The 13,845-nt window shown below is 40.1% G+C and overlaps 1 protein-coding gene across 1 annotated transcript in view; it reads left to right on the top strand.

The window, feature by feature from the left end:
* LOC311133785 (transcription factor EB-like) overlaps nucleotides 1–13,845 on the top strand; it is a 96,261-nt gene that overhangs the window by 61,668 nt on the left and 20,748 nt on the right. Inside the window, exons 6-7 of the mRNA XM_084167354.1 lie at nucleotides 1,100–1,198; nucleotides 1,318–1,515. Of these exons, the coding sequence (XP_084023480.1) occupies nucleotides 1,100–1,198; nucleotides 1,318–1,515 (297 nt within the window). The remainder of the gene's footprint in view (nucleotides 1–1,099; nucleotides 1,199–1,317; nucleotides 1,516–13,845) is intronic.

Below are 13,845 nucleotides of genomic sequence, written 5' to 3'. Positions count from 1 at the left end.
GACTGTACATACTGGTCTTTCTGTCTGTCTCTCCGTCATTGTCTCTCTGTCACGGTCTCTGTTTCTGTCTGTGTAGTGGGTTCATACTGTATGTAAATGTAAGGAGAGGCGAAGGTGGGTGTTTAGAACTATGCATATGTGTAGAAATGAATTTCCTCCAAGTAGTGAGGAATGCTCCACTCTATATCGCCACCTCTGTACTGTGTACTGTTGACAACTGTTGGTTGAAGACTATCAGTCTTCTTGTCATTCCTTTCACTTTTTGTTCTGACAGAGTGAGACATGAGGTATGTCAATAGTTGCAGTTACTGTTTAGTCCATGTGGGCCCATGGCAACATGTTACTGACACTCTTTAAGCTGACAGTTTTTCAACTATAAATAAACACACCCACGCTTACTCACGGATATGCACACACACACACACACACACACACACACACACACACACACACACACACACAGGCACTAATCGATCAGTACCATAGTGGATTAACGGCTGTAAACAGGCCTACCTCAACTGACCAATATATCACAGGCCCATTCTGATATAACCCAGAGGGGTATAGTACAAAGCAGGATCAATGACTTAGCCAGCTAACTTTGATAAACAACCAGAAATAGCTATTGATTTTCTGGTTCATGAAAAAAGCTAAACTTAGGTATGTGTTTTTGGTTGTTCAGTCAATTAGACCATGGGGGGGGGGGGGGGTTGTCGTCTAAGTAGTAGGAGCAGAAGGAATATGTTACGCTGATCTCTGCTCTTTGATGTGAAAGAATGAGGCCAAGCCGATGCAGTCCTATTCTCAACACTACACTACCCCTACACCCCTGGTCAGGCCTGGGGACTTACTATAGGCTTTACTACGGGCTCTACTGTAGGATTACAGGAACAGTGTTGTGGTTCCATGAACAACATAGTCCTACTGTTGTGCCATTGTACCTTGTTGGCCATACCCAATGGACAACCAGCACGCAATGTTGAATGAAGCTGTTGACATGTTTCAAGAGAATTCACTAATGCATGCCTAATATGATGAGCAGTTTTATGTGAACTGTGTGATTAACCCTAGGTGTGCTGTGTTACCTGTGTGTGTACAGGTCCAGACTCACCTGGAGAACCCTACAGACTACCACATACGCCAGTCCCAGAGACAACAGGTGAAGGAGTACCTCTCCACCACCTACGCAACCAAGCAGGTACCTCGCTGTCTGTGCCTGTCTCTGTCTGTCTGTCTCTCGACCTCTCTCTCTTTCCCTTCCTCCCTCTTTCTTCAACACACACACACAATCTCTCGCTCTCTCTTCTCTCTGTGCAGATGGTGCATGCAGTAACAGGGGTGGTGCAGCCCTCCCCTCCCCCCACCCTGGCCCCCCCGGGGGCCTCTTCCTCGGCCCCCCCTCCCCTCCACTCCCCCCGGCTCCGTACGGATCAGCTCATCACAGGAAACAGCGCCCCCAACAGCCCCATGGCCATGCTCAACATCGGCTCCAGCCACGAGAACGAGGTACATGAGGTACTTATACACACACGTGCACATATAATCAAATCTGTTTAGAAGCCTCTTGGACCTAGACTTGGCGCTCCGGTACCGCTTGCCGTGCGGTAGCAGAGAGAACAGTCTATGACTAGGGTGGCTGGAGTCTTTGACCGTTTTTAGGGCCTTCCTCTGACACCAATCCATACACACAATCCATACATACAATCCATACACGCACGCACGCACAGATACAGTACATACACCAGCCAGGTCGTTCAAGATTGACGTTGAAATTGAAAATGCCTTCAGAACCAGCCACTAGGGGCAACAGTGAGCGCTATTACCGTCACATAGGATTAGGTTTTGCTAGGGCGCAGTGGATTAGGGATGTGACAAATGTACAATTTCTCTTAATGTTTAAACCACAATTTTTTTTAAATCATTTGAACTTTTTTTTAAATCATGAAATTATGAGTTCACAATTCAGATGTGGTTCTGTATATGACCGCTAGGGGGGAAATGCAGATCAATCAACCGCAGTCCTGGATTATACCTACCTACTGGTCGTCACTAGTTACCACAGCCACAAAGTCATAAAGGCCACCTATTTCTACAATTCTTCTTAAAATGTGATTTTAAGCCTAACCATAACATCAACCACACTGCTATCATTATGCCTAACCTTAACCTTAAATTAAGACCCCAAGAAATGTTTGGGTTTACATGAATTATTACGATATAACCAATTTTGACATTGTGGCTGTGGTAACTAGTGGCTGTGGTAACAGATGGCGCTCACCTTACTGCTGTCCCCCACCCACTCAGCAACGATAGTATTAATACCGTTTTAGGGTCTCCGTTGTGTGTCTCTCCTCCATGTTCTCAGTTTTCAGTACGTACTTCGTGTCCCACTTCTCATCAATGTGATGGCTCGTTGCAGTGATATATGACAGCGTGTTCATAGACGTGCAACAAGTCTGGTTCTAGATATGCCATTAGGGTATTGAAGCCAACATCCTTTACCATTGACAATGGCTGTAAATCAACTGCAATCATTTCTGTAATCAGCGCTGTGATTTTCTCACTCCGTCCCTTATCGCACTGCTGTCAGCAAAGGGTGCACCTGTACTGCAACTGTAGCTCAATTTCACCTCGAATTAGGTATTTGTTTAATTTTTTAATTTTTCCCTTTATGATGATGATCGGGGCCTGTTAGTGGTAGTTTTGTGATAATTTTACCCAAAAATATCAAGTTATTATTCGTTTTTATTAGGTATTTTATTCTGAACATTAACGATCCCAATGTCGTTTAAATGTTCACACCCCTATTGTGGGTGGGAGTGGTGGATGGGCGTAATCCCAGTCGTGGATTTTTTATTTTATTTTTGGTTTTAACCCTATCCCAAACCTTAACCCTTACCTTAACTATTCAGAATGAGCGCCTAAACTTAACCCTTCGAAATTTGACGTTTGGAGAACATGGGCGAATGTCTAATTCTGCAATGAGACTGTGAAAGCTTGTTGCATACACACAGTGATCTTCAACGATCCTGGAGAGCTACTGAGTTGGAGACCGCTGGCATAAATACAGTCCATAAACACACAGATGCAGACTCAAACACAAAAGACTTGCACACAATCACAACACGGATATACTCTCGCACACTTAACACATATGTTTGAACACACTCTTGTACTAAAGGTAATGTCTAGACAAACAGAAAAACCCGTCTCAGTTGTGATAATCTGAGAGTCTTGTACTGTAATTTACTGTATTTCTGAGGGGTTTCGACCTGATCTCAACAAGACATGTCATAAAGAATGGACACATTCCCTTGGTCCATAAATCTTAGAAATGTGTGGGATTTGACATACAGTACCAGTCAAAAGTTTGGACACACCTACTCATTCCAGAGTTTTTCTTTATTTTTACTATTATCTACATTGTAGAATAATAGTGAAGACATCAAAACTATGAAATAACACATATGGAATCATGTAGCTACCCAAAAAGTGTTCAGCAAATCAAAATATATTTTATATAGCCACCCTTTGCCTTGATGACAGCTTTGCACACTCTTGGCATTCTCTCAACCAGCTTCACCTGGAATGCTTTTCCAACAGTCTTAAAAAACAAATGATAGTCCCACTAAGCGTGTTATGATGAGTTTCTGGTATCGAGAAGTTCAGGATGCAAGAGAGTATTCGACTACTCAGCTGGAGAGTTGATTCATCTTTATTTAATGGTTACAGTACTAGATTCAATATGACAGGCGGTACGGGCGTAGCCTCTTGTCATCTGAATGACTTCCATAGAAAATCTCTCAGTTTATATAATGTTCTCCGAGCTACTTCTGTCCAACAGTTGCCAACCATTATTGAGTGTCACTCATCTACTACAATATGATCCCCATACATGGTATCGTGTGGCACCCTAGCCAGGCCAGTCCCTCACGTACCCCTCCTAAGATTAGCAACAGTGGCCCCCAATCTATCTTGGCACACCGACCCTCTGTCACTCACCCATGACATCAGTAACACATGGCGTGTCCTTGTCCTCTCTATATGAGACCAATCGACATTAATACTGTATTAGCACTGACTTTGCTGATAACTTCTTTATTGAGGAAAAATGTACTTACTACGACTGTGATGTGGTTGTCTCACCTAGCTATCTTAAGATGAATGCACTTACTGTAAGTCGCTCTGGATAAGAGCGGCTGCTAAATGACAAATGGTTAAATGCAAAAGACGTCATATCAATCCACCCTTTTCATTATTTTGATGTTGTAAGTCAAATTCCACAGATATAACATTACTTGAACCAAACAAACAAAACATACAAATGAATTCCTAACCTCCTGACATCATCCCAGAAAATACATTGATTCATGACAATTTGTAAGTTACATGTAGACTACAATATCAACTGAGGTAGTCTTGTTTCCACATTTTCAATCCGGTCTTTCTCTAATATATTTCCCATAGCTTTAGTTAATTTCCCATAACCTTCCTATTCTGATGGCAAGTATGTACAACATGCATCTCCCCCTATAATCGCATACATTCCCCCTTTTATCTACTGTAATAGCATCCAATGCTATGCGATTATCAATTGCATAGTTTCCAATGATTGACATTTCAGACCCAATTGCTTGAAAATCCAAGACTGTTAATAGGTACCATCTTCAATTCTGTTCAACTCTGTTCTGATAATATGTCTGAGGAGAGATACCCAGGATAACACTCTGTTTTCAGTCCCTGTTAAATCAGTACAGTCTTGGACTAGTTAAGATTGAGGAATTCAACCAAAGGTCAGATCAGATGAAAATAGCATAAACATTCCTATGTCTCAAATACCAAACACCATGATAGGAACCAATTAAGTTCTTGCCTAGCAACAGAGATATGTACCACTCTAAAAATTCAGATCAATCCCCCCTCTTTGGGAATACATAGTCACCTATCAATACCTACAAATACTTCAAATGTATATAGTGACTAATATGTGAATACTTTAACCTAATAATCAACATGTTCATGATATCAGTTACAATCCTTACATTAACTTATATGTTTCAAACAGCAAAATTCAAAAGGTTCTGTTCAAAATACATCATACAGTTTAAGTCGGAAGTTTACATACACTTAGGTCGGAGTCATTAAAACTAGTTTTTCAACCACTCCACAAATTTCTTGTTAACAAACTATAGTTTTGGCAAGTCGGTTAGGGCATCTACTTTGTGCATGACACAAGTAATTTTTCCAACAATTGTTTACAGACAGATTATTTAACTTATAATTCACTATCACAATTCCAGTGGGTCAAAAGTTTACATACACTAAGTTGACTGTGCCTTTAAACAGCTTGGACAATTCCAGTAAATGATGTCATGGCTTTAGAAGCTTCTGATAGGCTAATTGACATAATTTGAGTCAATTGGATGTGTATCTGTGGATGTATTTCAAGGCCTACCTTCAAACTCAGTGCCTCTTTGCTTGACATCATAGGAAAATCTAAATAAATCAGCCAAGACCTCAGAAAATACATTGTAGACCTCCACAAGTCTGGTTCATCCTTGGGAGCAATTTCCAAACGCCTGAAGGTACCAAGTTCATCTGTACAAACAATAGTACGCAAGTATAAACACCATGGGACCACGCAACCGTCATACTGCTCAGGAAGGAGACGCGTTCCATCTCCTAGAGATGAACGTACTTTGGTGTGAAAAATGCAAATAAATCCCAGAACAACAGCAAAGGACCTTGTGAAGATGCTGGAGGAAACAGGTACAAAAGTATCTATATCCACAGTAAAACGAGTCCTATATCGACATAACCTGAAAGGCCGCTCAGCAAGGAAGAAGCCACTGCTCCAAAACCGTCATAAAAAGCCAGACTACGTTTTGGAACTGCACATGGGGACAAAAATCTTACTTTTTTGAGAAATGCCCTCTGGTCTGATTAAACAAAAATAGAACTGTTTGGTCATAATGACCATCGTTATGTTTGGAGGAAAAAGGGGGGAGGGCTTGCAAAACGAGGAACACCATCCCAACAGTGAAGCACGGGGGTGGCAGCATCATGCTGTGGGGGTGCTTTGCTGCAGGAGGGACTGGTGCACTTCACAAAATAGATGGCATCATGAGGAAGGAAAACTATGTGGATATATTGAAGCAACATCTCAAGACATCAGTCAGGAAGGTAAAGCTTGGTCGCAAATGGGTCTTCCAAATGGACAATGACCCCAAGAATACTTCCAAAGTTGTGGCAAAATGGCTTAAGGACAACACAGTCAAGGTATTGGAGTGGCTATCACAAAGCCCTGACCTCAATCCTATAGAAAATTTGTGGGCAGAATTGAAAAAGCGTGTGCGAGCAAGGAGGCCTACAAACCTGACTCAGTTACACCAGCTCTGTCAGGAGGAATGGGCCAAAATTCACCCAACTTATTGTGGGAAGCTTGTGGAAGGCTACCCGAAACGTTTGACCCAAGTTAAACAATTTAAAGGCAATGCTACCAAATACTAATTGAGTGTATGTAAACTTCTGACCCTCTGGGAATGTGTTGAAAGAAATAAAAGCTGAAAGAAATAATTCTCTCTACCATTATTCTGACATTTCACATTCTTAAAATAAAGTGGTGATCCTAACTGACCTAAGACAGGTAGTTTTGCACAATTCCTGACATTTAATCCTAGTAAAAATTGAGTTTTAAATGTATTTGGCTAAGGTGTATGTAAACTTCCGACTTCAACTGTAAGTGTATCTTAAGACATTACCATAATGTATCTCTGTTTTAACCATATCTATTTAAGACAGTTATCCCGCAATTGTACAAGCAATATCCTTTATGTTGAAAATTGTTTCAACATCTTTAGTTACTAATATATACTAATGATTTACTTAAATCACTCAGTCATCTTATAAATTATAACCAAAACCAAATTACTTATCTCAACCAAATTTAGAATGACAATTCTTAGTGATTCCTATCACTCAAAAGTTAAAACCCTCAACTTTAGCACCCATTACAACTGTCAGAATGTACACTTCTATTAACAAACAGTATAAATATCCATAATTATATTATGACCTTCCTCATCCTGAGAATAAATACAGATCATCCTCTCAATGCATTCCTGGTACTATTAATTTAGCAGTGTGTATACCTTCTACCCAAATTAGCAAATTTAGATAACTCAAAATGTATTATCAACACAGCTAACCAACCCCCTTCCTTCCCCGGCACTTAACTCTTCTGGCGTCTCTTCATTATGTTCTTCAGACAGCTTCATTGTTCAAAATGAATTGCCCATGACAATGTCCCAACTTCAATGTCTCATCGAGTCACCACCATCTCTACACCCCATTGTCTTGTCCATTCGCCAACCAGTATACCAACAACATGAGAAATGTTGTATTTGAACAGATCTTTCTCCATTCTCACTCAATGGTGGACTCCTGTCCCACTCCCTCGATATAAAAACATGAGAGAAAATCAGTTGATAGCTTCGATTGGCTGTTGTAGACTGGTTGCAGGTAGAAGTGGTGCTGTACAGGAACGTTTTCAACGCCTCTGATGTTCATCTTCAGCCGGTTCAGAGGTTGTTTCTTTTTTAGGTTCACACCATTCTAGGCCAAATTATCCCTGCTATGCATCAAGACACCATCTGTATTTACGTCAAGAGAAGACAAAACATAACAGTTTAGTTGAGGTCATTTCTAATCCAAGAAATCCATATAAGCATTGACTATATGACAAGTTCTGTTTTATAAATTTTTCTTAATACCAATTTCTAATATACTCCCCAATTTCTATTAGGGAAACCCTCCACAGAGAAATGAATGGTGTGACAGTCAGGTGATTCTTGAAATTATGGAAGATCTTGAAGTTCTTGGAGGTCTGTCCCTCCACCGAGGGAAACCGCCAGAACACCTAGCTCATCAGTAGCATTCCCCTTGCCATCGTCTCCCATCACCTGATCCTTGTCTGCACCAGCATCCTCAGCTCCCTCATCTCTAGGTCGTTAGTTTCCTAGTAGTACTCTGTTGCAGTGGTTTAGATGATCCCAGGTTGATCTCCCCTCTATCCATACATCCGTTGGTGTAGACTGGGTGACGATGTATGGTCCTTTTAGATCTGAACCTTCTTCCGTCACTAGGGTCTAGGATCATGCAGAGTCCTTCTCCATTTATCAATATCGCTCTGTGGAGTGTGTCCTTCTGGCACCATACCAATAGGGAAGTTGAGTCCCTGCTGCAAAGACACACGGACACAAAAGAAAACAATGCTTTGCAGTGGTGTTTGCATCTTCCTCCTCTGAGTTGGAACACTCCTACAGTGGGACACATAGATGCAGGTATCTCTCTTTGCTACTTTCCCCTCCATCGACGTAGCCTGCAACACCTAGCCCTGACCTCCCCACCATCTCTGACTTCTTTAATCCTTTACCGCAAGTCTCCCAGGCGCATACAATGCCCAGATTCTCCTGTTAGGTTTGGCATAGAAGCCTTCACCCTTGGGAAGAAAGTCTTAGCAACATTGTTCGGTGCGTCACCGTATGCTACCATACCCTGTCTTCTTATCAGTCAGGAGAAGCCTTGATATTAGGAAGTTCACATTTTTGCATCTTGTTATAGGTCACTAGTTTCATAGACAAGCCTCCTCTACATCTTGCCTTATACCACAAATACACTTTCACATAAAAAATGTAATCTAACACATGAATTACTACTGCTCATATTCTTAATTAAATTTGCATATTTACCAAAAAGCCTCATGCGAGCAGTACTTCCCCCCTTTGGACACATGACTCACATCGTGATTAATGTGTTCAAAAAACCAAAACAACAACATTGCCTGTTAAACCAAAATAATAAATTCAATTAAAATGACATTTGATAATACCTTAACTTAATTGTATCCCATTAAGTAATTCAAGTAATATCAACATTTGACTAGCGCCAGGTGTTCCTCATTCAGGACTATCTCTCTCCCTCTGACCTTATTATGGTCCGAATTATATATATAACTATTGCCAAATTATAAACTTCTTCATAATTATCTTTATTATAAATTACCCTCAAGTCGGTATAATAAATTACCTTAAATTCCTCATCCCATGCCTCTTGGCTTTCCAGTGTGGGTGATCAATTCACAATAGAAAGTCAGGACAGAGTTCAGAGGTCATTCAAACCCTTCAAAGAAGTGTTCCATTCTATATTATAGACTAATCATTAATCACCGTCAAAACATTTCATAAATGTTTTCTATCCCAAGTGTACAGTAAGTCCTCATTACATTTCTTCTCAAAAGAAATGACGTTTTTACCCAAAACTCACATATAAAACAAAAAACTTCAGAAAGTTCTGTGTGTGTTCCTTTAAGAACACACACCTCCTTCCACTTATAACTATTTATAATAGGTGGGTTGTGTGTGGTTATTTGAAAAACCCTAATGGAAAAGAACAAACAAAAATAGCCAGGCCTTATTTAATGTGGTAGCTCCCTCTTACAACCTAATTATAAGACTGGCGAATTTGACTAACTGCACCACCTAGCCCACAGACTTTTGAAACATCCCAATGAGAGATAAGGACATCCCCATTTTCCTGGAAGAGAAAGTACACATTTTGTTAACGTTCAGTTATTCTCAGCAATCCTAAAATAGTAAGTACACACAAAACATGATGCAGATCTACACTGTCCTACCTCACATCAATAATCGTTTGTTTCAATCTAATTCCTCATAACTACTCCAGAAGAAGATTACATACAATCTCTCAAAATATGAAAAGCTCTCAAGGTTCTTTTGAGTTTACAAGAAGTATTTTTTAATGATTACTCTTTATACCTCATTCCTTTTAATTCTCACAATGATTATGAAACCCCAAAATGGGCTTCATTTTATCCCATATCAAATCATCATGGTATCGGTACTGGATGAATTTCCCCTTAGATTGTTCCTGTCACCCCTCTAAATGTAATATTTGAGACATTCACAAATATAATCAATTACTACGCCTAAAGAATCAATTATTTTTTATTCTAAGCGCCTGTTAAAAAGTTGTTTGAGATGTGATCTCATACGTCTTCCTTAACATACCTACTGTAGGGTACTTCCACCACTCCTATAAAAATAATTATACTCAAAACACATCAGATAATACCACGTTTCACTAATTTGACTACACCTTCTAATATAAACCTCTAACCCCTTTCCGGTAATGTAATCATCTCCACTTGTTGTATTGATGTATTAAAATATAAACCTATTGTTTTAATAAATTCATAAATTATAAAAAATGTTTACTTCTCCCTCAGCATAATAGTAAAAACTACCTCCCATTGTGCAACGTACCAGAAACAGATTATCGTTTTTAGAATTAACTGTCTGCATAACTCACTGGTGTTTAAACAAACTATAGAATTTAATACTAATAATTACAAATCGTCAAAGAACGTTCCATATTCAACTATTCATATATCTGCTCCACATTACCCTCTGCATCCTTTACATCCCAATATAGCCCAACGACCACGACTCTTTCACCCATGTACTAAATCATGGCATTAGTCAATTACAGTGGGGGAAAAAAGTATTTAGTCAGCCACCAATTGTGCAAGTTCTCCCACTTAAAAAGATGAGAGAGGCCTGTAATTTTCATCATAGTTACACGTCAACTATGACAGACAAAATGAGAAAAAAAAATCCAGAAAATCACATTGTAGGATTTTTAATGAATTTATTTGCAAATTATGATGGTAAATAAGTATTTGGTCACCTACAAACAAGCAAGATTTCTGGCTCTCACAGACCTGTAACTTCTTCTTTAAGAGGCTCCTCTGTCCTCCACTCGTTACCTGTATTAATGGCACCTGTTTGAACTTGTTATCAGTATAAAAGACACCTGTCCACAACCTCAAACAGTCACACTCCAAACTCCACTATGGCCAAGACCAAAGAGCTGTCAAAGGACACCAGAAACAAAATTGTAGACCTGCACCAGGCTGGGAAGACTGAATCTGCAATAGGTAAGCAGCTTGGTTTGAAGAAATCAACTGTGGGAGCAATTATTAGGAAATGGAAGACATACAAGACCACTGATAATCTCCCTCGATCTGGGGCTCCACGCAAGATCTCACTCCGTGGGGTCAAAATGATCACAAGAACGGTGAGCAAAAATCCCAGAACCACACGGGGGGACCTAGTGAATGACCTGCAGAGAGCTGGGACCAAAGTAACAAAGCCTACCATCAGTAACACACTACGCCGCCAGGGACTCAAATCCTGCAGTGCCAGACGTGTCCCCCTGCTTAAGCCAGTATATGTCCAGGCCCGTCTGAAGTTTGCTAGAGTGCATTTGGATGATCCAGAAGAGGATTGGGAGAATGTCATATGGTCAGATGAAACCAAAATATAACTTTTTGGTAAAAACTCAACTCGTCATGTTTGGAGGACAAAGAATGCTGAGTTGCATCCAAAGAACACCATACCTACTGTGAAGCATGGGGGTGGAAACATCATGCTCTGGGGCTGTTTTTCTGCAAAGGGACCAGGACGACTGATCCGTGTAAAGGAAAGAATGAATGGGGCCATGTATCATGAGATTTTGAGTGAAAACCTCCTTCCATCAGCAAGGGCATTGAAGATTAAACGTGGCTGGGTCTTTCAGCATGACAATGATCCCAAACACACCGCCCGGGCAACGAAGGAGTGGCTTCGTAAGAAGCATTTCAAGGTCCTGGAGTGGCCTAGCCAGTCTCCAGATCTCAACCCCATAGAAAATCTTTGGAGGGAGTTGAAAGTCCGTGTTGCCCAGCGACAGCCCCAAAACATCACTGCTCTAGAGGAGATCTGCATGGAGGAATGGGTCAAAATACTAGCAACAGTGTGTGAAAACCTTGTGAAGACTTACAGAAAACGTTTGACCTGTGTCATTGCCAACAAAGGGTATATAACAAAGTATTGAGAAACTTTTGTTATTGACCAAATACTTATTTTCCACCATAATTTGCAAATAAATTCATTAAAAATCCTACAATGTGATTTTCTGGATTTTCCTAATTTTTTCTGTCATAGTTGACGTGTACCTATGATGAAAATTACAGGCCTCTCTCATCTTTTTAAGTGGGATCACTTGCACAATTGGTGGCTGACTAAATACTTTTTCCCGCACTGTATATCCACAAGCCACTACTACCTAATAACATATTTCCATTGGTTTTTCAAATAACCACACACAACCCACTTATTAGAAATAATTATTTTAATACCAGTCTACTCAAACAATCCCATGCAACATTTCTCATCTCCCATTTCAACTACTTTCCTTTTAACACAAACTCTCTACAATCTCTGTTATCCTCTACCGCTGACTTCCCATCAAATGGTACTTTAGCAGGTGACAAATTATTTTAGAGTTATAGTCAAAACAAACAAAACCCATATTCACCGGGATGCCACTTAAATCACTATGTTATCCTATCCGCCATGGGTTGGTAAGACAATCTCTTTCGTATAATATTATCAATACAACCAGTGATTCAGGTTAACAGCATCAATGTAACAGTTTTGCTTCCTTCCCTTCATGGGCTTGAACCAGGGACCCTCTGCACACATTAACAGTCACCCTCGAAGCACCATTACTCGTCTTTCAATGAAAGGCATGACCTTGCAGAGCAAGGCAAACAACTCCTTCAAGGTCACAGAGCAAGTAACGTCACCAATCGAAACGCTACTCATTTCACACCGTTAACACTCACCCCCCCTTTGACTTCCTCCTTTTCCACAGCAACCATTGATCCGGGTACACCAAACTTAACCCATTATGACACTTACAGCTCTCTCCCATTCAGCGAGCCCCAGTTGCTAACACCCAGAGATCAACACCTAGAAACTCTCCAAACAACAAATAAAAACCATTCTCAAACATCGTACTGCATTTACCGCTATAGTAGGGTTAAAAACGAACTTAACAACTCTGATACACTCTAAAATAACCCATGTTCTCCATACAACTCCTTGATATCATATGATGGGCATTGATGTACGGAAAGCTTATTATCCAAACTTGTATCAATTTACCATACACATTCATATCATTTATTATCCACCCTTTCAGATTAAAATTACTTTCTGTTCTTTGTTCATAAAATAGCCTATGTTGTTCCATATACCTCGATGCCATCTGGTGAACAAAAAATGGTTGCATCAAGTTTACTTAAAAGGTCTCTTCCCATTAACGCCATATGAGTTGTAGCACTTACTATAAATGAATGTTGATAAATAATATCCTCCAAATCAATTTGTAATGGGAGAGATATAGGATCAGTTTGCGTAGTTCCACTAATTCCGATAGACTGGACTTTCTGATTACTTAAAGGACACCGTCAATCTTGTTGCCTTACATATGACATACAGTGGGGAGAACAAGTATTTGATACACTGCCGATTTTGCAGGTTTTCCTACTTACAAAGCATGTAGAGGTCTGTAATTTTTTATCATAGGTACACTTCAACTGTGAGAGACGGAATCTAAAACAAAAATCCAGAAAATCACATTGTATGATTTTTAAGTAATTCATTTGCATTTTATTGCATGACATAAGTATTTGATCACCTACCAACCAGTAAGAATTCCGGCTCTCACAGACCTGTTAGTTTTTCTTTAAGAAGCCCTCCTGTTCTCCACTCATTACCTGTATTAACTGCACCTGTTTGAACTCGTTACCTGTATAAAAGACACCTGTCCACACACTCAATCAAACAGACTCCAAACTCTCCACAATGGCCAAGACCAGAGAGCTGTGTAAGGACATCAGGGATAAAATTGTAGACCTGCACAAGGCTGGGATGGGCT

The sequence above is a fragment of the Coregonus lavaretus genome (genome assembly GCF_964263955.1).
Source record: "Coregonus lavaretus genome assembly, chromosome: 8".
NCBI classification, from domain to species: Eukaryota; Metazoa; Chordata; class Actinopteri; order Salmoniformes; family Salmonidae; genus Coregonus; species Coregonus lavaretus.
The sequence above is the reverse complement of the archived record's forward strand: the minus strand, read 5'-3'. Positions and strand labels throughout refer to the sequence as shown.